Raw genomic sequence first — 23920 nt, 5'->3', positions numbered from 1 at the left:
TCTGCATGAAACACCATGATGGGGATAGGAATGTCTACTCAGTGTAAGAAGAAGGTGGCCAATGTGTGCTGTGTTAATTCCCCAAGGCGTTTATTTGACGACAAATCTATAGTCTTTCCCAGCTACAAAAGGAAACATATATACTTACATTTATAATTAACACTTTCTGTGTGTAATCTATGTATATGCACAAATTCATATTCTCAAATATACCAGTGATTGTAACAGTCTTTGTCTGTACACGAACTATGATTTTACCATGGTTTAGAGGGGCAATGGGGCAAGAAGGTACAACACTTCCAGACCAGCACGTACGCTGAGGACATTTTTACCTCCCCTTCCTTCCTGATTTTCACACCCGCCATGCACTAGTCCTTCACCTAACACAGTCTTGTCAAAATCATTGAAAGGACTGTAAAAGGGATATTAGGGAAGCACCCTTGAGCAGGAGATAGGGAGTTTTTCCAATATACAGAGGAGTCCCTTAAATCAAGGGCAGCTGGAATTTAGCTAGCACCGGTTTTTGGATGGTTTACAATGGAGGGTGTTCCCTAGCCATGCTCTGGGCCCTTTACATCCTTGCTCTGTACCAGCGCACAGCAGAATCTCAGGCAGTGCACAGAGCAAAAATGTTCCCAAATTCAGCATGCGCATCTGCAGCTGTCTCCTGGAGTGCAAATGTTTAAGTCCTGCCTGGCCATCTGTGACTTAAAATTGTCTTTCCTGGCTCAGGTCAGCAAATGTCACAGCCATGGCCTCTTCCTAGGGTGGAAAGCCAAGTGGTGCTTCCCTTCTGACCCACCCGTGCCAACATTTCTGAGGTCCATGAAGCGGCAAACAGCCTGCCAACACCTGCAGGGGTAACCCTGGCTGGAAACTATAGGATTCCATTTTCTTACCTGTGCAATAAAAGCCATTCTTGGAAATTAAAATGGAAATTAAATTAAAATTTTAAAAATAACTGTACCTAGAAAAAGCAGAGAGCTCTTCAATGTCTACCCAATAAAGATGCTTTCCCTTTTTCAAGGATAAATGTTACTTAACTGGAATTTCTCCTCTTTTCTCCCTCTCCCCTTCCGCCTCCGTTTCCCGGTAAAATGGCAGCTGCAGGAGCTGCCTGGAATGGAAAATAGATATCTTGTTAATAACAGATGCCAAACCCCAGCATCAACGCCGGCTCAGTGGAATAAGCTGTGGTGGAACCTGGACTCTGGGTCATTTCCCACTGGACCTACAACTCGAGTCCTTTGCGAGGTTCAAAGCTTTCATAGAATCTCAGCAAGATTATTTAAAGCAAGATGAAGCAAGGATAGCTTAGCCAGCCCTCTCAGGAATGAGAGGGGGCCCTGTGGCAATTTTTTTTTAACCGTGGGGGCTGCGTGTAACCCCACCCCTTTCTCATCAAACAGAAGCCGTGAGCAAGAGTCCTTGCCTTCCCCTGAGCCCAGGCGATTGTTAGTGACTAAGGCAAGAGAGGGTATTTTCGGCGCTCAAAGACACTAGCTCTAGAAAGAGATTCATTTCTTTATTAAGGAGCTAGCTATGTTTTGGAGCGGTTGTTTACACTCAGATTTTTCTGCGTTTGCTCTCAGGGCTTGTTTCAAATAGGTGAGGCCATCGCTTTCCCGAAGAACAGCAGAGGACGTACCAACCGACATCTGCGATGCGCACAGCAAGCTGGCTTAAAACGAGCTTGCGGACACAACAAAAGGAATACAAATAAATATGGCAACTATCGAAAAAACGGAATCACAGCGACGGCAGCCACGGCAAAGAGACCTAGTGATTTCAGGCGATTACAAGCGCGGTTCAAAACGAAAGCAAGTTGAGAAATGAGACTCATTCCACAAGACGACTTGCCAGAATGAAAAGTTAATAAGTGAAAATGTTATAATTGGTTTTTCAAGTATTCATGCACTCTAGATTATTTAATTGCCATAATTGGTATGGACTATAGAAAAATGATTAAATGTCAACTTTGACATTATCTTGAAACGTGTCACTGGCCTTATCTTTTCTTGAAGTTTAAGGAAGCTGTAGAGTGGGAACTACACATTACACTCTTTAGCTAACATGTGCTTTTCAAATATTTGGCCCAGGCTTCTTCCCCCACCCCCAGATATTACATTTAGAAAATACTGAAAGACACTATTTAGGAGTAAACAAAAGGCACCCTAACCATTCATTATAAAGGCAGAAAGAAAAAAACATAAATAATACATTTTAATCAAATAATATAAACTAAATATTCTGCAGCCATACTTTTTAAAAAAATTAATAGACTTCTTTTAATTTACTCACCGTAAAGATTTAAAATATTCAAGTGCACTTGATTAATAAAGCATTTCAATTATTTAGTGCTAATCATTAGGAAGTTTACGTTGTTGAGGCAAATCACCAGTTCGGACATTTAAAACCATTATAAAAATATAGCTACAAGGTCAGTATCAAATTACCCTTTCATAGGACAGTTCAAGGACTGCTTCTATGCGATACTAGAACTGTTTTTTAACACCCAAATCCCTCTTAAAGCGCAGAAACCTCAAGAGCAGTGACATGAAGGTAGCTTGAAATACAGGTAGAGTCCTTTCCAAAAAAGAAAATAGGTGGTGTCCACCAGCATATGTTGATCATTAGTTTTAACAGTCTGTGGTAAAACTTTAAACATGGACGTTAATTTGTCGGGCCTTCGGATCTGTCTTCCTCCAGGTCTTGGGCTTCCTTTTTGGTTTCCCCATCCTTCACCTCCTGCCGGGAAACGGGAAATTTGTCCTTGTTGTTCTCCTTTTTCCATTTCATTCTCCTGTTCTGGAACCAGATTTTTACCTGTCTCTCGGTGAGGGCTAGGGCGTGAGAAACCTCGATTCTTCTTTTCCTGGTCAGATAAGGGTTAAAAAGGAATTCCTTTTCCAGCTCTAGGGTTTGGAATCGACTGTAGGTTTGTCTTCCTCTTCGTCTACCAGGAGCTGCTGATTAAAACAAACAAAAAGGGGGGGGATAAACGTTTAAAAATGTAAGGGTGTCTCTGCATGTTGCTGGCGGTTTGTGGAACAGGGGCCTAAGGGGTGAAATATGCACAGCGCTCTTTAGCTCCAATATATATAGACTGTGCAGCAAAGAGAGGCAGAGAGAAGGTCTTCACAATCATTCTGTCCCCATTATCTTTACATGGTTTCCACTTTCAAAAAAAAGTCTGTATTACTTTATGAATAAGAGCCACTGTGGCTACACAAGAAGGAAAAGGAGGGGGAGAGGGAGAGGAAAGGGGAGTTTTAAAGCTAGAACGTGAGATGAAAACAGATTTCTTCCCCTCTCCCCTCTTAAAAAAAAAAATGCATCCCAACCTTGTGGTCTCATCCAGGGAAACATTTGAGAAGGAGACGAGCTCTGATTTAAGTGGTCTGGGTCCTCGCCAATATTACCACTGGACGATTTACAGTCAGGATATTGTACCAGCTCGGCCTCTTGCTGGGTCGTAAAAATCGGCTGTCTCTGTAAGTTATCGTATCCGTAAAACTTCGCGGGCTCCCCGTGACAGGCAATCCTGCCGCAGGGGGGAGGCGGCGGAGGCGGAGGATGCGGAGGAGGAGGGGGGGCGGCCTGGTAGGCAGCGGCCGGGCTGCCCCCGCCGGGGTGGAAATAGTCCTGGCCCAGGCCGGGGCCCGGGCCGCCCCCACCGCCGCACCCCGGCCCCGAGGGCTGGGGGGACGAGTGCGGGTGCGCGTGCACCTGCGGGGGCGCGTGCGGGAAGCCGGCGGCGCTGTTGCCATAGAGCTGCAGGGCTGCGGCGTGGCGGCCGCCGACCTCGGGCGCGAAGTGACAGTCGTAGTAAGTGGGATTGATGGCCTCGCCTGCCGCCGCCGCAGCCGCAGCCGCCGCCGCGGCCGCCGCCTTGTACTTGGAGTACAGCGGGTTCACGAAGTACGAACTCATCCGGGCGGCGGCGACCCGGAGCGGGCAGGCGGCGCGGAGCAGGCAGGGAGCGCGCCTCGGCTCGGCCACACTGCCGCGGGGGCCTCTGGGGCGGCTGTTCGTGCCGCCGGGGGCCGCCAGGCCACGTCGCTGCTGCCGCCGGCCCGCGCGCGCGTCGCCTCTGAGGCCGGGCAGCCGCGGGCGCTCAGCTACTGGGCGCTCATGCCCAACTCTTGCGCCCGCCGCCTGGGCCTCGCACCGCCTCCCTCGCGGGTCGCGGGGCCTCGCCCAGCCCCCGCGCGCCGCCGCCCTCCCGGCCTTTCCCGGCGCTCCCCGGCTCGGCCGCAATATAATCGCCGACGCCCCGGGTGACCTGCCCCGCTGCCGCTACTGTTTCCTCTCAGGCACCAGGAGGTCCTGAGCGCACCGGGACAAGAAAAAAAGTGCGCCCGTCCCACGGGGACACTCTTTGGCTTCGGTTTACAAATCCCTGCTCTGGAGGGAAAAGAAAAAAAGCACCCTCTGCCTGTTGCCACATCTCACCTCGCCCCCACCCGCGGCCCCCTCCCACTGCTCTCGCCCACGCCGCCGAGGCTGCAGACCCGGTGCGCGCCGGCGAGGCATTTTCGCACCCAGCCGCCGCAAGGAGAGGTAGCGTGATCGGCGCGAGATAACGGCGCGGAGGGATCCGCGCAGAGGCAAGTCGGTTCTCCCTGAGAGACGCCTCACGCCGGCCTGGAGATGCCTCCGCCGGTCTTAAAGGGGGCCCATAAAGCCGCACTGCCAAGGGCCGCAGGCGCCCGGGGCCGAAGGAATGCGGGCCATAGCTGGCGGGGCGGGGGCGCGGCAGAACCTTAGACTTGGGGGAGGCAGGGAAGCCACTCCCAGGAGGCCGCGGAGCAAATGACTCCCTCACCGAGCCCCTGGAGAAGCCCAGCATAGATTGGCCATGGCTTTTGCATCTCTGGACACGCGGGTGCAGACCATAGAACATGGAAAGAGGTGTTGACGAACTGGACCGTGCATTTGAGTTTGGGCCTAAGTGGTCTGATTAAAGGCCACAAGCGAGGCCCCAAATCCTAGCCTTATCAAAACCCTTCTTTTCCAGCCGAGCCGGCCTTGTGGAAATGAAATGTACATTTACCCTTGACGCACTGCATGCCTGGCAGAGGCTCCCAGGTTAATTGATATTTAATGGAAATCATGCCCATGAATATAGTTTCCATCATTTCACCCTTGATAGACGTCAGCACCAGACTCAGGGGGGAGGCTGAAGAATGTGTGTGTGGGGGGCGGCATTAGCATTGCTGAGGGAGTAACTAGAAGAGCAAACAACTGTTCTGAGGCGGGAAAGAGGACTCACGCTGGGGTGGGTGGCATTTCCTCGGGCAGGACACTGGGCTCCAGGGCCTCGGCGCGGCACCCAGAACATCAGCGCAGGCTGTGGCCCCGGGTGCAGCGCGGGGGGCCCACGCCCGCACCTCCCCGCGGAGCCTCCAGGTCTGCGTTCAGATCTTGCCGGATCCAGGCAGCTGCAGGCAGGCGGCCCCTGTCTTCTGCTAACTATTCTAGTTCATCCGCCAAGCTTGTGAAATAACTGCCTAAAACAGAGCGCGGGCCTCAAAGTTACTAATTTTTCCAAAAAAAAAAAAAAAAAAAAGCGCGAGAGAAGGCTCAGCGTAGTTTGTGAGCAATGATGAAGAAAAGCAGCCCAAATTGGCAAAATAGTCCTCTTAGAAACTCTCTCCAAAGCTGCTTGGCTATACACCACCAACCGCCTCCCCACACTTTTCTTTCTTTTTCTCTCTTCTGCCTTGTCAATGTCCAATAAACGTAATGGGTCTCTGTTGTGTTTTTTTCCCCTCGTCTACCCGGCCTTTTTCTTGGGCTCTTTGGGCGACTGAGTCCCCTTTCTTTCGGGATCATCCAGTATCCTGAGGGCGTCAGGCCCACGGGCCCTGCGAACAAACCTGGAAGACACGCCTGGAGCCCACCGAGGATGCTCGGGCTTAAGCGTAAACACACTACGCGGGCTTTCTACACCAAATGCAAAGTTCTAAAAACCCCAGACTCAAAGCCTGGTCTCAAAGACGCTGCAGGCCAGTAATTTCAACTACTCCCCTCTCTCTTTGTGGGTTGGCCCAGCTGGTGAGCGTGATTCTGAGGTCGGTTCGCGTGGACTGAATATCATTTCAGAAATGATTCAGAAAATGAGATCGAGATGGACAGACATAGCAGGATAATAATGTCTGACTCAGTTATTTCTACAGGGAATGGCTGGAAATGGTTAAGGTAAACGGTTGGTTAATGAATCTGGAGATGATAAAGGCATGCTTTATTTAATTTTTAAATTAGCAGAGAGTTCAGAAGACTCTTTTTGTGGGGTTGGTGGAAGGTTGATTTTTTGTTTGTTTTCGTTTTGTTTTGTTTTTTTCCCTGCCGGTTATCGCCAGGTAGCTTCCTTTAAGTCTGAGGGCAAATGAACTGATTCTGACAGTTAAGGATTTGTACTTCAATCTTGCAAATACCCAATTAAGAGATTATTATTTTCAATAAAGCCTTGGAGCTAACTTTGTAATTGTGCTTTTTTATTTCTGTTTAGAGTGCGTGCGTGTGCGTGTTTAAACCCTCAGTAAATGAGTGGGTTTTGGAGTGGAATGGGGAAAAAATAGGACAGCCTGGACCTCAACAATACAAGGCACCTTCTAGAACTGTGAGATTCCTGAAGGGAAAAAATGAACATAAACAATATGAAATTCATTTTTACATATTCAGGCCTAGTTTAGAAAATGTTACAACACGGAATTTCCTCTTGGGACAAAACAGTTTTTAAAATTTATTTAAGCATTCTGTTTATAATAAGAGTAGAAAAAGGGCACGATTAACGTCGTAAATAAGACCTATGCGTTTACAGGTTTGTTTTGATAGAATGCATTAATTTACCATACTGCTTTACAGTTTTTCAGCTGTGCCATGGTCCAAATTTTCTAAAGTCCTGACTGAGCCAAAATTTTATGCCTAACAAACATTGCTGTAGAATTTACTAGTGCATATTGTTTATTTTTGGTTACAGTTATCCTAACTTGGGATTTAAAATAAGATTGTAAATATTTTTAATCAAAACCTTCCTCCGCAACTCGCTTTACTAGATCAGAAAGTAGAGCAACAGCGCCCTCTAGTGGCTAAATGCCACCTCCTTAACTTCCCTTTTTTGTTCGTCTCAAACCAATTCTAAGCTCGTTCTTTAGTTTGACTGGTGCTTGGACCCCTAACACTAATAATGCTTCATCCTTGTGACTGTCAACAAGTCAAGTGCAGCAAACAAGGGCTCCTGAATGCCAAGGATATTCTCATTTGTGATCCCAAGAGCTTCCAGTAGTGCTTTTTCCAAAAAATTCTAGCCTTTCTTTTGCCAGACTCCGGAGGTCCCCATGTTGTAATCGCCCAGCTGTGCCTTTTAAAACAATTATGGGACAGACTAGATTTCCATAAAAATCACAACTTTCTAAATATCAACTGCCAAGAGGCTCTTTTCCCCCACAGAGTTGTGAGGCACTTCAGCAACTAAGAAAGTATAGAAGTCAAACTTTTTTTCTTTTAAAGATATTACTCAGCGTTAAATCAAGAATATTTGCTATTTTATCTTTGTAATTTTAATGCTTTGGGCCCATTTAGCTGGGCAATTTTTGGGGCAATCGAAGCCAAATCGAAAGCCCTTTGCTGGATCTCTGAGTGGCTGTCTGGAAAGTCCCTGTTGGACTTCTGTTCGTTTGAATTTCTAGGGACAATAAATGGGATTTTAAAAATTTATATCACAAGTCACAGGCTGAGCTGAATTGATGAAGCATTCCACTAAACGGTTTTTTAAAAAGCAAAGACTAATTGGCTTAAGTGTTTCCTGTGAGGGTAATCCTTTTTTCCTTGTTTTAAAAAATGTGTTCCTACAGTTTAGGTGTAACAATTGTAATTTTTATAAATGAATAGACACAAATTGCAACAATATTTTTGCTTCAAAGTTTGCGGTGAAGGACAAAATATTTTTGTGAAAAGGAGTCTAACTTCATCTTTTCCCGCTGACCAGACTTCTGGGAAAGTCTCTCCTGGGTAAATGACCCAAGATCACTAGCCTTTCTACTCCCAATAACAGGCTGATTTTTTTTCTTTAAGAACCCAGCTAGAGTGACTGTGGTCATATTCAAAATATTTATAAAAAGCCACCCGCTTTAGGCTAATTCTAATACCCTGCCCATTTAAGAAATCACAAGTACATCACATCTTCCTTCCTACCGCTCCTGTTTATTTCCTAGGTGCTCACACCTCACCCGGGGGCTCCTAAGTCCCTGCCTTCTTGGTCCAACGCAGCCTTGTTTATATTTTATTGTCCAGATTTTAAGACCCAGTTTTGTGTGCATTTTTCCTTTCCTCCCACAAACACAAACATCAAAATGAGATGGTTTCAAAGCGAAGCGCCGGGCCTGTCGTAAACTCATTACCTCCAGACGTCTCGCCAGCTCGATGGCTTTATGACACCTTGGCTCTTCCTGTTTTCAAAGAGCCCTAGGTATCGGGCTGGCTGCAGGGGCGGGGGTACACAGCACCTTCTGCCGGATCTGGGCCTTGGATTTCCCTCCCAGACCCCCCTCTGCTTTTTCTTCCAGTCCCCTCTTTCATCAGGATCCCCAAGATCTCTGCCACCGCCCTCACCTTCCGCCCAAGCCAGCCGCCCGGCGCCACCGCCGCCTCTCCGGCTAGTAGAGGCCGTGCTCTGCAGAACCCTCAGTTACAATGACCTTCATTTTAGCCTCTGAATGCGGCCCTCAGAGGGCCAAGCAAGGGACTAAACATACACAGAAGCTGGGTGGGGGTGAAGGAGGCGGTGGGATGGGGGTGGCTGGGGAAGAGAGCCTTGACCATTTTGATCGCTAAGGTCACTTTGGGGCTCTCTGGTGGGGAGGGGTAGAAGCTCACAGCCTGACCAGCTCGGACCTCCTGGAGCCAGCCAGCCCGCCGAGCTGGAGGAGTTGCTCTGGAGTGTAGAGTTGGCCTTTCCCTTGTTTGGAGAGGGGAGTTGGCGTCTGGGGTTCCGTGAGCCCAGGGAGGCCTGGGGCGCCGTGTGTCAAAGCCCAAGCCAAAGGGTGCTTGGCTCCTGGGGCCTGCCAGCTCCGTTGGGTGCTACTTCGAGACTGACACTGAGCCCACGGCACAGCGTTCTAGGAGGCGCTGAAACTAAGCTTGGAGAAGCACCAAGGTCCCCCAAGGGCTGCGCTCTAGGGCTCTAGGCCCGGTCTGCACACACAAAGGGAAGCTCAAAGGCACATCGGTGAAATTTGTCAGGTGTAAGGGCCCTGGATTTTTAGCAATGTCTCCCTCCCCAGGATGGGGGAGAAGTTTCTGGAGGGTGATATTTTGCAGAGAGGCAGACAAAGCAGGCACACAACGTTCAGGGTCAGCGTCTGGGCTCCATTCGATCGGGTCAGCATTTATTGGTAAGAAGCGGTAACATTTACAACTGGTCCTCGGGCAGGAACGGGGAAATCCACCACCCGCGGTCGCCCACGCGAGCCCAGCCCTCCCAGGGAGAGAGCAGCTCAGAATGCACTGAGAACAAACCCCCGACCCACCCAAGGCCCTGGGCTCCTCTCTAGGCCTCACTCTGAGGTCTGGAGGGCTCCCTGAGGAAAGGGGGCTTTCGCAACCAGTGGGCAACCCGGCCAGGCTTCTGGGTGAGCTAGCATCCGGGGTGTCCGCACTGTCGTCGCTCTGCCTTCATTCTTGGAATTGGGGTGTGCGCCTGGCCCCTGTTTGGGCAGCGCTGGGGGACTACACTACAGCACTTTTCAGAAACATGGGGAACATTTACACAAGAGGGCTCCTCAAGCCAGCGTGCACTCACAAAATACAGCATTTCCTAAGGAACCAACGGAGCAGGAAAGAGGGAGTGGGATAGGGTGTGAAACCCCAAAGCCACTTGATTTCTCTGACACATAAGCGAGCAAATACATTTTCCCCCAAATACCTCACAGAGACCAACCACACAGTCACTTCTACCTAAAAATAAAAAATAAAAATAAAAAGTCCGAGTCGCTGGAGAGTTCTGGAAATCAAGCACCCACAAAGAAAAAACAAAACCGCTGCCTTTGGGCGCTCCGGCCGGCACCGCGCCGGATCAGTCTCCTTTGGGACATTTCTCCTTGCTCATCTTTTTCATTTTCATTCTACGGTTCTGGAACCAGATTTTGACCTGTCTCTCTGTGAGGTTCAGAATCCTGGCCACCTCGTAGCGCCGGTCCCGGGTGAGGTACATGTTGAAGAGAAATTCCTTCTCCAGCTCTAGCGTCTGGTATTTGGTGTAGGGACACCGCTTTTTCCGGGTGGAGCGAGCGTGGATCCAGTTCGCTGCGGGGTTGTCTACAAAAAGCGGGGTTTAGAGAAGGGGAGCGAGGAGCGGAGGGGACGCAGGGAGAGACGACAGGGTGGGGAAGAGAGGTCGTTAAATTAATTTCATCAAGGATGGCCGCTTTTCACAACTTGGGGGGAATTATCATAAAAAGCCTTAATGCCCGCGCTCTGTTTACCGTACAAACCGCGCGCCCAGGGTAGGTGGTTATGGGAAGCTTTTTTATGGATGCGTGTTGCTCGCCTAGGCTTGGGTAGGCGTCTAGACGTTTTTATAGGTTAGTAAAACTATCAGTTTTGCACATTCGAGCCTTACAGGTTTCAGCAATAAATCAGGGGGCAATTTCTTTTGCACTTACTTGGGTCAAGTTGCTGCTGCTGCTGCTGCTGCTGCTGCGGCTGCGGATGCTGCTTCTCCTCCTCCTTCAGCGGGCACCCCGGGCTCGTGTGGTCGCTGCAAGCCGAGGGCTCCGACGAGCCGCCCGCCCCGGGCCCGGCTCCGGCCCCAGCCCCAGCCCCGATCCCCGCCCCGGGTCCGGTTCCCCCAGCTACCGCTTCCGCCTTGTCCCGCAAGAACGAGTTGCACGAGAACTCGGAGCCGCTGCTCCCCTGGGACTCACGGGCCGCGGAGCACTCAGTCCGTTTGGAGGAGGAGGACAAGGAAGTGGAGGAGGAGGAGGTGGAGGCGGCGGTGGCGGCGGCGGGGGCCGGGACCGCTCGGGTTTCAGGCTTAATCCCGTAGTGGCGCCCGTTGGCTGGGCCGCCGGGGCCGGGGCTGGGACCAGGGCCCGGACCGCCGCCACCGCCGCCGCTACCGCCCGCGCCTCCCGGGAAGCCGGGCAGCGGCTCCATCCAGGAGCGCACGTAGCGGCCGGGCTCGGAGGCGGAGGCGGCCAGGGGCGGCGGGGGCACGTACGGGTGGTAGAGGCCGCTCATCGCCGCCGCCGCCGGGGGCTGGGCGGGCACCGCGGACCACGAGGCGGAGAACACGGCCGATTTGGGGGCAAAACTACACGAGGCGAACTCGGCTGCAGCGGCGGCCGGGCTTTCAGCCACACCTGCAGGCCGGCCCTGCGCGCCTGGCCCCGGCGGCCCGAAGCGCGCCGCGAACACCTCGTCGCCCTCATGGCCTATAAGCGAGTCCACGTAGTAGTTGCTGAGGGTGCCACTGGAAGACATTTTGAGGCGCCGCGCGCTCCCACCCAAGGTTACACTGCCCGCCGCCGAGCCGCTCCCCGCCGGCGCCCGAGCCGCCGACTAGTTCGCAGGCTGCAGCCTCCACCATTGGTCGCGCGGCCCACGTGATCATATTTACCAATACCGGGAGTAAATCAGTCCGCTAAACTGGGGGCTGCTGTGATTTAAAAAAAAAAAAATCATCATCAACATAAGCTCCGCAATTAGAGCCCGCAGGGCCAGGTCCATGTGCCCAGCTCGTCCTGGCCCGGCCGGTCCCGCCCGGTGGCGGCTGGGACCGCAGACACGATCGCGGCCGGAGGAGGCGCTGGGGACTATTTGTTCGCCTCCTCTTGCCGCCCTCTGTCCTGCAGTCGGGACCCAATCTCTGGCTCCCCAGCTCCTGGGCTCCAGCCGTGGGCCGCGCGGCCGGGCGCAAGAGGAGTCCGGCCGAGCGAGGCCCGGTGTGGCCCGAGGCAGGCGGGCCTTCAGGGGCAGCCCCCTGGTGCCCGAGGGGAGCTGTTCTCCCCTGCCTCTCTCCCAGCCCAAACCCACCCCTCCCCACACATACCCACACACACGCTCTCTCACAGCTTGTCGTGTTGTTTAAAACAGGTGGAAGACCTCTGTAATGATATTATGCCTTTCAATAAAAATTTTATGAGGTGTATTTGATTATAGATTAATGTGTCCCTAATAAAACGGACGGATGGAGCAGCTCAGAGGGTCCCCTCCCCCTAGCACAGTCACACACGCCCGCACAGCCACACACACCCCCGACGTGAGGCTGGGCACACGCCGCGGCCCGATGGGCGAGCTGGGGCAGCGTGGCTCGCAGGCCCGGAGGCGGCTGCGGCGGCGGCCACGGAGGGGCTTCTCTGCCCTCGCTCGGAAAGGCCGGCGGGAGTGGGACTCGGTACCTCACGGACAATGGTGGCCAGGGTACCTCCTCTTCTCCGGGGCTGCTGGAAAGGTCCTGGAAGAGAACACGCCACAGGGCAGAACCCAAATGCCAGCGAGGACCAGTGCCAGCCCGCCACCCCAGCGCTGCCTCGATGAGGCCGCGGGAACCGCGGCTCCCGGGGCAGGGCCGCTTCGCGCGATTCGCACTTAGAGGCCTCCAGGTGGACTCCGGAGATGTCTAAAAAATCCGGCCGCATGGCCAGGTCCTTGGGCTACTCCCTTATGAATTTTTTTTTTTTTTCTCCAGAGGTAAGGCTGGGCAGCCTTGAATCTGAGGGAAATGCCCATTGTCACTCCCAAATCCATGGTACAAAGCCTCGGAAGCTCGACTGGGAGCCGAGACAAAAGCAGTCAGGGCCCCGGCGGTGGAGGGCATATTCCTCGCTCTACAAGTTGCCCAGCTCACCCTTGGAGGGCTCCCAGCCCACCTCTAGCCCTGGAAAAGAAGGGGGTACATGGCTACTTATGGCCTGATTAATTGCCTTTGCCAATGGTCTCCTGATTTTGTTCTAGAGGGGCTGCCTTTGCCTATAGGACAGGTTTTCCTCCGGGACTAGACACCCTATCAACAACTAATGGCGCTCCCTATGCCTGGAGAAATGGCTAAGTTAAATTACCCTCCTCCTACCCAACTAGTGTAAGTCTGGGGCAAACCTATTCCAATGTTTCCAATCTAGCACTGATTCCGATCCCTCTCTTTCCTACCCACAGGAAACAGCCCCCTAAAGAGTTCTGTCTTGGAACTCAGGAATATTCCTGGTTTTCAGGAGGAAGTGTTAAGTTCTGAATAAATACTGAGTGTCCCAAAGACTCCCTGGATGAGAGCTCTCAGGCTTACAGTGCCCAAATGGATTGTTCTTAAGGGAAGAAATAGGAAAAAATGGCAAGACATGTTTTGTGTCACTGCTTCAAGCTACTGGAGATCCTTTGAAACTGCAGGCAGGATTGGGGCAACGAATTCTCTGTCAGCTCTTCCCCCCAAGGCCTCTCCTCCCTTTTCCCTGGCAGGACTAGATAAGTCTGGGCTTTCTGGTATGGATACTGCAAAAGCAGATGAAAGCTGGTGGGAGTTTCCCTGAGCCAGTGGCTGCAGCTGGAACATCGGACCTCATGGGAGTCATGATGATTTGCAAAATTTTCAGTCACCCTTTCTGCATTTTCTTGCATCTCAGATACAGCAGCTTAACCAGCATTTTGTAATTATATAGAGGGAGGATTGACTGGGGAGATCTTTTCATTTCTTCCTTTAAAAAATTTTCATGTGGGCCACTTAAACATAACGACTGAGTATAAAACCCTTCCACAGGAAACGAATGCAAAGTGGAATGGGAAAACTTACCCATCCTCGGCTTCTCTGGGGTCTGGCTGTCTTGCGCTTGGGATGGGGATGGGGATGAGGGAAAGGGGGGCAGAAGTGGATCCGCTGCAATGCTAAACTGCTGCTTGTCCTTGCTCCTGTAATGGAGGCCGGCAGCTTCCAGGTGGGCAAGACTAGTTTCAACCTAGCCCCTGATGATTGCTTGACAGTCAGAAATCACCAAGATTCCACTGAAAGTATTAAAAATAACACAACTAAAACCAATGAGGAGAAAACACACAAATGGGAGCTTCAAGGTAAAAGCGGCTTGAGACATAGGCTTACTTACCAGGCTTGGGCTAGAGGGAAGCTCACATCCATTGAGAGTGCAATTGTTACTATCATTGTGGGTTGGGGGAAGAGAGAGGAGACTCCTCTTTTTCCCAGTTATGAAAACTGTGCTCCCAGGCTAGCTTATCACTCCCCTCCCCACACCACTGCCAAATATCAGCACCCTAGGCCTCTTCCAGCTTTTTTTCCTCCCATATCCCTTCCTCTACTGCGTGTCGCTCCTCCACCCAAGTTCCCCAAACAGGCAGTTTAAGCAGAAGATAATCTCACCAAAGGCTTTCATTTCTACCATAACATATTTCCATTTCAGAAAGCAGAGGGAGCAAACTCGTTTCCAGAGTTTATTGCATTATACATGCGACCAGAACATGCACAGAAAGGACAGGCTGCTGTTGTACTTCTACCAAACCACAGATGCACCACAAGGGAAAGGCTACAAGGCATAAGTCATCAATATTCCATCTCACCAAGGACAATTGCTAAGCTTATTTGTGAAAAGATACATTGTAATGTGCTTTTTAAATCCCCTCCCCCCAAGCTTGTGGGTTTTCTTAATCTTTTTTAAATATATATGTCATTTTGAAAGTACTGGATGTATTCAAAATGCCATGAGTTCATGGACTAACCACACACACAGACATTTTGTGTTACGAAAGACATGAAAAAGTCACATTGCTGGATAGATGGATGGATGCTCTACAGTTCCAATAAGTTAAGACCCAAATGAAAATGCGCAGTTAATAGTTACCCTGCATTACGATGAAAAAATAATAAATTACACGTGCTAAAATTTTTAATATATATATACTGATAGGGATTACAGATCACTTGCAGCACGAACAGAATGACCCCAAAGTCACATTCTAGCAGGAAAACAAAACAAAAAACAAAGAGCGATGAAGGTTTTGTTTCCGCCTTCCCAGTCCTCCAGCACTCGGCCCTGGAACGCGGTGCCCCCTCTCCGATTCTGGCCTCCGATCGGCTTCGGATCTAAGAAAACGTGAGGTTGGCGGTCAGTTCTCGGATCCGGTTCTCTCGGCTCATCTTCTTGAGTTTCATTCGGCGGTTTTGAAACCAAATCTTGACCTGCCTGTCGGTGAGGTTAACGCTCTTACTGATCTCTAGGCGGCGCTCGCGGGTGAGGTACATATTGAACAAGAACTCTTTTTCTAATTCCAGCGTTTGGTGCTTAGTGTAAGGGCACCTCTTCTTTCTGCCACTCTTTGCAGTGAGCCAATTGCTGGTTGGAGTATCAGACTTGATTTCCTCTAACAAAATTAAAGGGAGAAGAAGAAAAAAAATCAAGATTTTTTTTTCTCTCAGTCTGTTCAAATGTACCCTTGGCCATGACCCTGCTGGCATCCAGGCCGCTTTGGAAAATGCTAGTATTAAACATTACTCACACGAGGTGGGCCCTGAAAGGGATTTTAAATTGAGGCCAGATTACAGCTAAATGACATGATGGGAGAACACTGGGCATCAAGGTTCTCTCTCTCTCAACTTCGACTTGCACAAAACATTGGTACAATAGTAAACTTTCCAGGATATCCCCAGAAACATTCTAAGTGGTCAGCTCCTGACAGGGCTGGAGTGGAATAAGCCACAGGCTGGACAAGCCTACCAATCCCACTGCTGCCTCAGGTTCCCAAGTCTGTCGCTTCTTCCCCACTTCTCCTGGGCAGGCAGGGAGCCCCACAGCCAGGTTTACAGATGCCCATTCTCTTTCAAAAGATAAATGAGGAAGGGAGAACACCTTCTCCACCCTGCCTGGGTATTGTTGCATTCCCTAGAATTTCCTGAATAATTCTGCCTTCCTGCCCCCACACAAAAGCATTTCCCCAGAAATGTAGCCCCTACTGTGGCCCATCTCTGGACACTGGGGAAGAAGCTCAGGGATAGGGTACCTTCTCAAAAAGCCAGATCCTTTGCTCTTTGCCCTAGCCCAGCCCTAAGGCTGGTCCTGGGGAGTGGGCAATGTGGATTCCATTCTCCCCCCTCCGCCTTTGCCCGCTTTACGGTCGGATTGCAAAGCCTGCCGCACTTTCCCTAGACAAAGCCAAGGTTACCTAGCCCCGCAAAGGCAGGAAGCCCTGTTCCCCAACCAAAGCACAACCAGCCCAACCATCTCGACCATCTTTCCCCTCACTGCCCCCAAGCTCGCAGGATGCGGGGTGCGTACACTTGAACACGAACACGGTGCCTTGGACCTCCTTAAAATGATCACTAGGGCGCAAGGCAAAACTGGGAATGCAAATCTGAGCCAGAGAAAGGAGGCTCTGGGGTCGTGTTTACGAGCCGCGGGTCTCCTTTGCACTCTTTTGTTGTGTTTCAGGTCTAGCTCAGGAAAAATAAACCCGGCAAGCCTTTCCTCTGCCCGGGCGCCATCAGCGAGGGGCCAGGACTGGCGGGCAGGGCCAGGGCGGTGGGGGAGAAGCGGGGACTATCTCAGGGCTGAGATCGCCCCTCTAAAAGCCAGGCGGAGCAGCACCTGCCAAGTCGGGCGCCTGCCTCGGCTGCTTGGGCTGGGCGCTGGGCACCCTGGCGCTCCCTCTCTGCCGGGTTCCCAGGCTGCGCGCCCCGCTGGGGTGGCAACTCTGCTCATACCGACCTTTGCTTTCCTTCTCCTGTACTTCGGGACTGGACACGGAGACCTCAGCCAGGCAGCTCCTCTCTTCGGGAAGGCCACCTTTGGCCTCGGGGCTCTCCACCTGGGAGACTTTGGTGGGCTCCTGGCCGCTGGCGGGCTCGTTCATCTTCTTTTCCATCTGCAGCTGGGCAGCCGAGAGCTGCGGCTTGGCCGCGCCACGAGGGTTGAGCTGGAGCATGACAGTGGAGCTGCCTTCGGGGCTGTTATTGTACTCTTGGGTTTTCCCGGTGGCGTAGGTCTGACTCAGTCTAAAATATCCAGGGACGGGAACCTCGGGGTTCTCAACGGGACAGGACTCAGGGACCAGCCTCTGGTACGAAGGGACCTCGGCCGAAATGAGTTTGTTGCGCTTATCAGAATACATGCAGCAATTGGATTCTTCCTTAATGTTGGTGGTGAAGGAGCAAGTGGGGACTTGCTGTGTAACAGGTTGCTCTATTCGACAAGATCTGTTCGGGTCTGTCCAACTGTCTACTTGAGGTATATAAGGATGCACATTCATACCCATATTTTGGTGGTTCACTTCTCTTTTGGCCAAAGACGGGAGCAGTCCACAGGTTTGCATTCCATAGGTCCCCATGTCTGCGCTAGGTGGTGGCATGTACATGCTGGCGCTGCTCGAATAAAAACTGTCACTCCTGCAGGCACTGATCAAGGAATCTACTAAAAAAGTATTAGCAGCAGGAGAGCTGTTGGGAAAGGACATTTTGGGGAGGAATTTGAAGAAGAGAGATTGTGTCCTTTGTAGGCTGACATCTCTAGGAAAACATTCCCCGTGTAATTGTGGATGCCTCTGCCGACCACATGACAACCAAGCCAATGAGATTTGAAAATGGCCTTGAGCCGCAGCCTCCTCGCAGGTCACGTGCTCCAGAGCTCGGCCGGCTGGCCGCGTAAGCACGGACAACAGCGACATCTACTACGCGCCCGCGATAGTGCGCGCTGGAGACAACCAGCCCAGAGCTCTCCGCCGCTTGCCTGCCCGCTTCCCCCGGGCTTGCTCGGCCCGCCCACCCACTCGGGTCCCCTGCCCCGGCCACTGGGCCCCGCCAGCGGAAGGAAAGGCTCGGCCTGAGGGGCCTCTGGGTGGACACGCACGGACGGGGAGGAAAGCCAGAGTGCCCCGGCGCCAGCACACAGAAGCATTCCCCCCAGCACACACCCAGGCAGAACGCGTCCCAGCGGGCCGGGTCCAGGACAGAGGGTGGGGGCGCAGGATGGTTAATTTAGTCCCGGGCAGCCAGGGAAGGTGAGTCGGATTCGGCGGGCCCTAAGACATCCCACCCTAAGGGTCCAAAGGAAAGATCCCTTGCGCAAAGAGGCGGCCAAGGTGTCCTGGGGAGCGGAGGAGAAAAGGGTCGTGAGGGCCGAGAGGCCACGCAGCTGGCCAGCCCCGGATCCCCAGGACCGGCCCGTCCCGGCGTTGTCCTGTCGTTCAGCCCTCCTGCCTTGGCTCCCGGCCCCTCCGCTCCCCGGCGGGCTACGCAAGCCTTCGGCTCTCAGTGGAACCACACCCAGACCTCTGCGGGGCCGCGCGCCGCTTGGAGCTTTCAGCCCAGAGACAATCCTTCGCCAGCCACGCACTATCCACGAAAGCGTCCCTCAGGCTCCAGCGGGTGAACTAAACCGAGGTTTCCCTCTTTTGCCCACACACCCTGATAATAAGAGGGCAGAGAGGAAGGAAGAAAGAAAGAAAAAAATTTTTTTTACAGAAAAGGGGAAAACTCTGACCCTCAGACCCCAGAAGTTTTAGAAAACTGACTGGGCCAAGCAGGAGAGAGAGAAAAGCAAAGATGTCATTTGGTTCTTCTGCAAAAAAAATTACGTTTTCCTTTTATGGATTTTGTAAAAGCATTGGTTTCTGACAAGTGCAAGGTACAAAAGGTTGTGGGATTTATTAATACATATTAAGAAGAATCAGGGCGATCAATAAAATTCTCATCTACATTCTTGGGCTACTTGGTAATTTTCTTGCTTCTGAAGGTTTTTAAAGAGTTATACCCGTTGTTGCTACACACGGGAAGATATTTTATTAACAAATCAATCGAGACTTTGTAAAGGATAAGATTAATAGTTAAGATTTAGCATAATAGCGTTCGCTTTATGAATTATTGAAAATTATACTATTGATTTTTCCCCTTCACTACTAACCAAGGAGGTCAATTTTTGTTTTAACACAAATTGTCAAATATTAAAAGCTATACTTTTGTCAGAAGTTGAGTTTTATAGTTTTGGACAATTCCTAAAATTATTTGATAAAGTTTTGCTTGGGTAAGGGAGGGGAAGGAGGTGGGAGAATCTTAGTCCTCTGTTTCCTTTGGTGAGGGAAAGTTCTATAAAGAGGATATGGTCTGGGATTGTGGTCCAGCTCATTAAAGAACCACCACCACCACCACCATGGAAACTCAGAGTTTTATGAGAAACTTCAACAACTTCCTCCCTCCTTCTCCGGTTGCAGGCGAGTGAGCCGCCCTGCGGAAGCCCAGTCCGCAGGGCAGCAGCAGGGAGCTTTAACCTTGATTTCCAAAGACCTGCCCTAGGCGAGGGGCCGGCCAGAGCTCAGGAGCCATCCTTCAGCCTTCTGGGTCCCCTTCCTGTCAGCCAAAAAAGTAAAACGGCCCCAGAAACCCTGACCATGAACCGGTTTTCAGTCTGGGGAAGGTATCTGTGTTCTCTTCTCCCCACAATCGCCTGGGCATGGACTGGCCTTGGATTTCAGGCCCAGAGACTGAACTTGTGGGCAAATCGGGTTTCCGCCTCAGCAGAACATTTTTCTTTGGGGCCCGATGCTCATCAGAGTGCCTCAGCATTCTGGGGGACCTAGTCGCCTGCCTGCTCCTTCACAAAAACATTTCGCAATAAACCCTTTGTCCCCCTTCCCAAAAAGGAATCTCCCCTGGCCTGGTGGAAACAGGCACTGAATACTATTTTCAGCCTTGGGACCCCTTTGCCTGTCCTCTCTCAGTGCCCTCGCCCAAACAATAACCTCTTTTAAAAAACTCCACGGTGGCAATGAGACAGACCTTTTAAACCTTTATGCAGCTGTTCAAATACAACATCATTGTCAGGTTAAAAGCCTGGCGCCTCTAACTGCTCTGGCTGTGGCATCCCAGCATAGCCCAAGGTTTAAACATTACCTTTCCACAGAGGTGGCAGTTTTTAAGCTTGTGGGTGGGGGTTGAAGAAGGCAGGAAAAAAAAAACCAAACACCTAACTTTTAACTCTAGGTTTCTAAGGTCTTCTTTAAAGCTAACAGCCACTGATCAGTGCTCTGAAGTTTGCTTTCTCACAGTGTGGACATCTTGTTCTGAGCCACGGCTGGGCATTCCCAGGGTCGTACAAAGTGCCCGCTGCACTCGCTTGCGGCGGGCGTCCTAACGCTAGCTTGGTGCTCCAGCAGTGTCATCCCTTTGCCTTTCAGCCAGGAAAACTGCCCAGAACTCGTTTGCCCAATTTTCCCTATCCTAAGCGAGGCAAGACTGTTCGATCTAATCAAGAATTTTATGCCCATCAAATGCCCTTTCATAATCTTTATTTATACATGAAGAAAACATCCAGGCTAAAGACAAGCAACTCCTTGTCGCAGGTATGTCTGCAGTGAGCCAGAACATGCAGGATGTGCCTTCTGAATTTAGGGGCCTTTTCATTTCAGTTCTCAGTGGCTTTGAGCTCAAAGTCACCCCACTGTTGGACTAGGTTTTAAATAGGAATTTTTCATTCACAGAAAAAAAAAGTGTGCATATCAGATATAATTTCAAATCTGTTCTCGCAAATTATATTTTTTCTCTTTCAAATTTCTGCCTTCAAATCTGCTCCTTGAGGCCAGAGACTGCCAATAATTTGAGAGATTTTATCATAAAAAATTGAGCAAGATAGAAATAATGCAAAATAATGATCTGGGACCCAGAGGACGGAAAGTGTGCCTAAGACGCTAAGGCTGAGAGGAAACAAATGGAATGAAAAGGAGGTGGCTGTAAAGGCCGGCCTTTACTTTGCTTATGAGTATTTAATGTAGCTGCTGTTTTCGATCATCTTTAGATCAGTTGGAGCAGTTACCATTAATAATAAATCAATATTGCACCATAAAGGAGATGAATACCCATGTTTATACCAAGACACCCTTCTCCCTGGTACAGTTCTTTTCAGAGAAAAATTAAAAGGGTCGCTTTAGCAAGAAAATAGCATTTGTAATCAAAAAGTGGCTTGCATCTGCGCTCTTGTTTCTGGGAAGATGAGCTGAGGCCCTGGGCCTGAGTGGACCTGGGGCCTTCTAGGGTCACCCTGAATTAGGGCCCTGAGCCACCTCAGGGCTGTGTCACTGTTTGGGGCAGAGTAAACGGGGACAAATCAAAAGCTGCCCACCTAGGGCACTCCTCCGGGTTACACTGTGCACCTCCCAGCCAAGGTGAAAAGAAATCAAGGAAGAAAATGTGGAGGCTACCAGAAACACGATAAGGGGTCTACGGAGACGTACAAAAGGGACGGCGGCCAGAGAGCCTCTGTCTGTACAGACACAAAAGACTGCTACTTCGAGCATTTTCCCTCCACTTCAGAGTCAGACTTAGGCGCCGGCGCCGCGCCGAAGGATCCCAGGCCACCCTCCGCAAGCTCCGCACGCTCTGAACAGTGTGTCTGGGGTGGAGGCATGTCATCAGTCCCCAGAGGTCTTGTTCCGATCCCCTATCCCTTGTCTGGCATATCTTGGGCGCTGCCTGGAAGAAAGAACTGCAGACCGCTGAGCAGCCGTGGTTCGCCGGCGACTGCCAGCCAAGGCCAAGGGGCCCCCGGCACAGCCAGATGCGCTGCCGCCGGGCCGCCTAGAGAGGAACACAACGATATTTGGGAAGGAGAGTTCTCACCCTAAGTAGACTGAGGCTCCGGTTCAGCCCCGGGAAAGGTCACTTCACTGTAGCTAAGCTGGACCGGCGGCCAGACAAGCGGAGCCAGGGATACCCGCGGGGACACCCACGCCTCTCTCCGGCGCCTCGCCGGGGGCTCATGGCGCCCCAGCCTCTGCGCAAAAGCAGATGCCAGCTCCTGGAGGCGGGCGGGCAGCCCGGCGGGCGAGGGGGCGAGGGGACGAAGGGGCCAGCAGGTGAGCGGGCCCCCCTACGGCCTTTGGACCCGGGTTTGGAGAGCCGGAGACAGCAAGTCAAGGAGGCCGGCGCTAATTCTGAGGTCTGCAGGCTCTTCACAATGAACTTCGGGGAGGAGGGGGGAAGGGACAGCCATCCTCCCTCAGAGCAGCCCATGTCCGGAAGCCCTGTCACCTCCCTTTTGAACCGCGGACCCCGGCACAGGCGCTCTGTAATGTCAGGGGCTTTGCTGAGGCGGGGAGGGCATGCAACGAATAAACTGCTTCTGAGAGCCGATGCCAAAATCAAACTCCGCACCTCAAAACCAGCGGGCAACTTGGAAGGGCGGCCAGATCCCGTCAAACGCAAAGCCCGTTTGCTTCAAATACATTCCTCATTCCACAGAGCCTTGAAATATAAACGTTTCCGGGAGATCCTGCTGCTTCCCATGGCCACATCAGCCCAGCCTGGCCCTGGCGCCCCAACTCATAGTCCTTCCTGCCTGCGCCTCCCGGTCGCCACCGGTAGCCCCGCAAGCCAGGCACGGCCCAAGGGCTCTCTAGCCTAGAAAGACTCCCCTCAGTCCCTGATAAATCTCATTTTTTCTAAGACCGCATTCGGTTAAGTTGCCGGCGTCCTGATCTGTTTTAAACAAAAGCCTTTTAATCATCTCAGGCTGTCTGAGAGTTCTAGACGGATGCGGTTTTTGGGGGGGGGGGGCGGAGGTCCTACCCTCAACGACGTTTTCCACTCTCAAACCAACAAGAAAATTGATTCTCCCTAATTTAATTAACGCTCAGTGACCATGACATATTTCAAAACGCATATATTTGTCTTTTAAAACTCTCTTCTCAACACCATCAGGTTATACCAAGGTATTCTTTGCAAACAGCTTTATCTTTAAGGAGACAACGATTAGGTCATCTCCTGTTTCATGAATCTGGTTGCTCCCTTTTCTCTGTCTCTATACAACTTCTCACACCTCGTGGTTGCTTAGAACAAACAAACAGCAAACACCTTAGCTGCTGCCTGTTTCTAACAGGCGGAGATCGCCTATTAGAATCCAGTATTGGAAAGATAAGGTACCGCTGCCTCTGGGTCAAACTCGGCTTCTGGAACGTGAGCGCGCCCTCGTGTGGATCTCCAGGCCCCTGCAAATGGGAAATGGTATCTCTCGGGTTCGGCTTGCGTACTGTGGTGGGCACACAAGCTTGCAACATTTAGACGCAGTTAAAAAATATATAGATGGAAAAAGAAAGAAATAAACCAGTTTTAAGCTCGTGGAACGATCATACTATTGGGGCACTGACATTTTTATCGATGCCCAGAATTCCAAACAAAGGAATCCCCTTCTTAACGAAATTTTTCGATTGTAGGCTTTGTTTCTAGTGCATCTTTCCCCAAAGGTTGAGGGATGCTTTTTAAAACAATATAAATATATTTCCTTTTGTTCTATATCATAGAAAGCGCAATAATTTATGTGACAGGGTGACAGATTGCTTCCAAATATAATGAAGGTGTAAGTCTGCACAGAACTTCCTCCTTCAAATACCTCCTTTTAAAGCTGTGGTTCTTCATTAGAGCAAAGGGGACCGCTACCCCCCAAAATATCCTCAGCATTTCCTATCTGTAGCAAAAACATGCTAGTAGGTATTTTAATCTAACTAGCATTTTAAAAAAGAAGTCAATTGCTATTGCATTACACAAATATTTGCAGGGAAATTAAAGTTATTGATCCTGAAATTGGGAATTTTCTTAGATTTATGGTGAGCTCCTGATATGACTCTGTGTGGTCGTAAATGTGTGTGTGAGTCTGGATGTGTGTGAGCATGTATATATGAGAGTGGGTGGCAGTTGAAAATCACAGAAGAACCTTAAGGCGCCTAATTATTCAGAAAGGTTAAAGGTGATGACCTTGACATTTTGGAAGTTCAAAGGCATACACTTATGCACTTATTTTTTTCCTTCTCCAAAGAAGCCTTAGCATTTTTTAAAAATTTCATTTCAAAATGCATAACTCTTGGAAAAATGCATGGGGTAATGTGCACTTATGGATTTATATTTTGAGTTTGGGCTTATGAGAGGTTAAGAGTCATAAGATTC

At 50.9% G+C, this 23920-nt stretch overlaps 3 protein-coding genes across 5 annotated transcripts; all 3 read right to left on the bottom strand.

Annotated features, from left to right (window-relative positions):
- Nucleotides 1-2274: 2274 nt before the first annotated feature.
- HOXD8 (homeobox D8) lies at nt 2275-4596 on the bottom strand. Of its 3 annotated transcripts, XM_012650730.1 has the most exons (3): nt 4526-4596; nt 3345-3492; nt 2280-2969 (listed from the first exon to the last, which is right to left on the bottom strand). In XM_012650730.1, the coding sequence occupies exons 2-3, from the start codon at nt 3367-3369 to the stop codon at nt 2674-2676; spliced, it is 321 nt and encodes a 106-aa protein (XP_012506184.1). In that variant the 5' UTR covers nt 3370-3492; nt 4526-4596; the 3' UTR covers nt 2280-2673. The 3 variants fall into 3 exon arrangements, with proteins under 3 accessions (XP_012506183.1, XP_012506184.1, XP_012506182.1); XM_012650729.1 differs by having other exon boundaries at nt 2275-2966; nt 3345-4554; XM_012650728.1 differs by having other exon boundaries at nt 3345-4554.
- Nucleotides 4597-9371: 4775 nt separating this feature from the next.
- Nucleotides 9372-11912, bottom strand: HOXD9 (homeobox D9). The gene is made up of 2 exons (XM_012650733.1): nt 10668-11912; nt 9372-10320 (listed from the first exon to the last, which is right to left on the bottom strand). The coding sequence occupies exons 1-2, from the start codon at nt 11485-11487 to the stop codon at nt 10079-10081; spliced, it is 1062 nt and encodes a 353-aa protein (XP_012506187.1). The 5' UTR covers nt 11488-11912; the 3' UTR covers nt 9372-10078.
- Nucleotides 11913-14420: 2508 nt separating this feature from the next.
- HOXD10 (homeobox D10) lies at nt 14421-17524 on the bottom strand. The gene is made up of 2 exons (XM_012650719.1): nt 16704-17524; nt 14421-15363 (listed from the first exon to the last, which is right to left on the bottom strand). Exons 1-2 carry the CDS (start codon nt 17446-17448, stop codon nt 15086-15088), a joined length of 1023 nt encoding a protein of 340 aa, XP_012506173.1. The 5' UTR covers nt 17449-17524; the 3' UTR covers nt 14421-15085.
- Nucleotides 17525-23920: the final 6396 nt, after the last annotated feature.

Source organism: Propithecus coquereli, unplaced genomic scaffold, assembly GCF_000956105.1.
Source record: "Propithecus coquereli isolate 6110/MARCELLA unplaced genomic scaffold, Pcoq_1.0 Scaffold34, whole genome shotgun sequence".
NCBI classification, from domain to species: Eukaryota; Metazoa; Chordata; class Mammalia; order Primates; family Indriidae; genus Propithecus; species Propithecus coquereli.
The sequence above is the reverse complement of the archived record's forward strand: the minus strand, read 5'-3'. Positions and strand labels throughout refer to the sequence as shown.

What these genes read in the sequence shown, in the direction of transcription:
- HOXD8 (XM_012650728.1), bottom strand. Translation starts at nt 3,933, where the DNA reads ATGAGTTCGTACTTCGTGAACCCGCTGTACTCCAAGTACAAGGCGGCG. An exon ending in TCCCTGGATGAGACCACAAG is followed by an intron (nt 2,970 to 3,344) that starts GTTGGGATGCAT and finishes TGTTTTAATCAG; the next exon opens with CAGCTCCTGGTAGACGAAGA.
- HOXD9 (XM_012650733.1), bottom strand. Translation starts at nt 11,487, where the DNA reads ATGTCTTCCAGTGGCACCCTCAGCAACTACTACGTGGACTCGCTTATA. An exon ending in GCAGCAGCAACTTGACCCAA is followed by an intron (nt 10,321 to 10,667) that starts GTAAGTGCAAAA and finishes CGCTTTTTGTAG; the next exon opens with ACAACCCCGCAGCGAACTGG.
- HOXD10 (XM_012650719.1), bottom strand. Translation starts at nt 17,448, where the DNA reads ATGTCCTTTCCCAACAGCTCTCCTGCTGCTAATACTTTTTTAGTAGAT. An exon ending in ACAGGAGAAGGAAAGCAAAG is followed by an intron (nt 15,364 to 16,703) that starts GTCGGTATGAGC and finishes TAATTTTGTTAG; the next exon opens with AGGAAATCAAGTCTGATACT.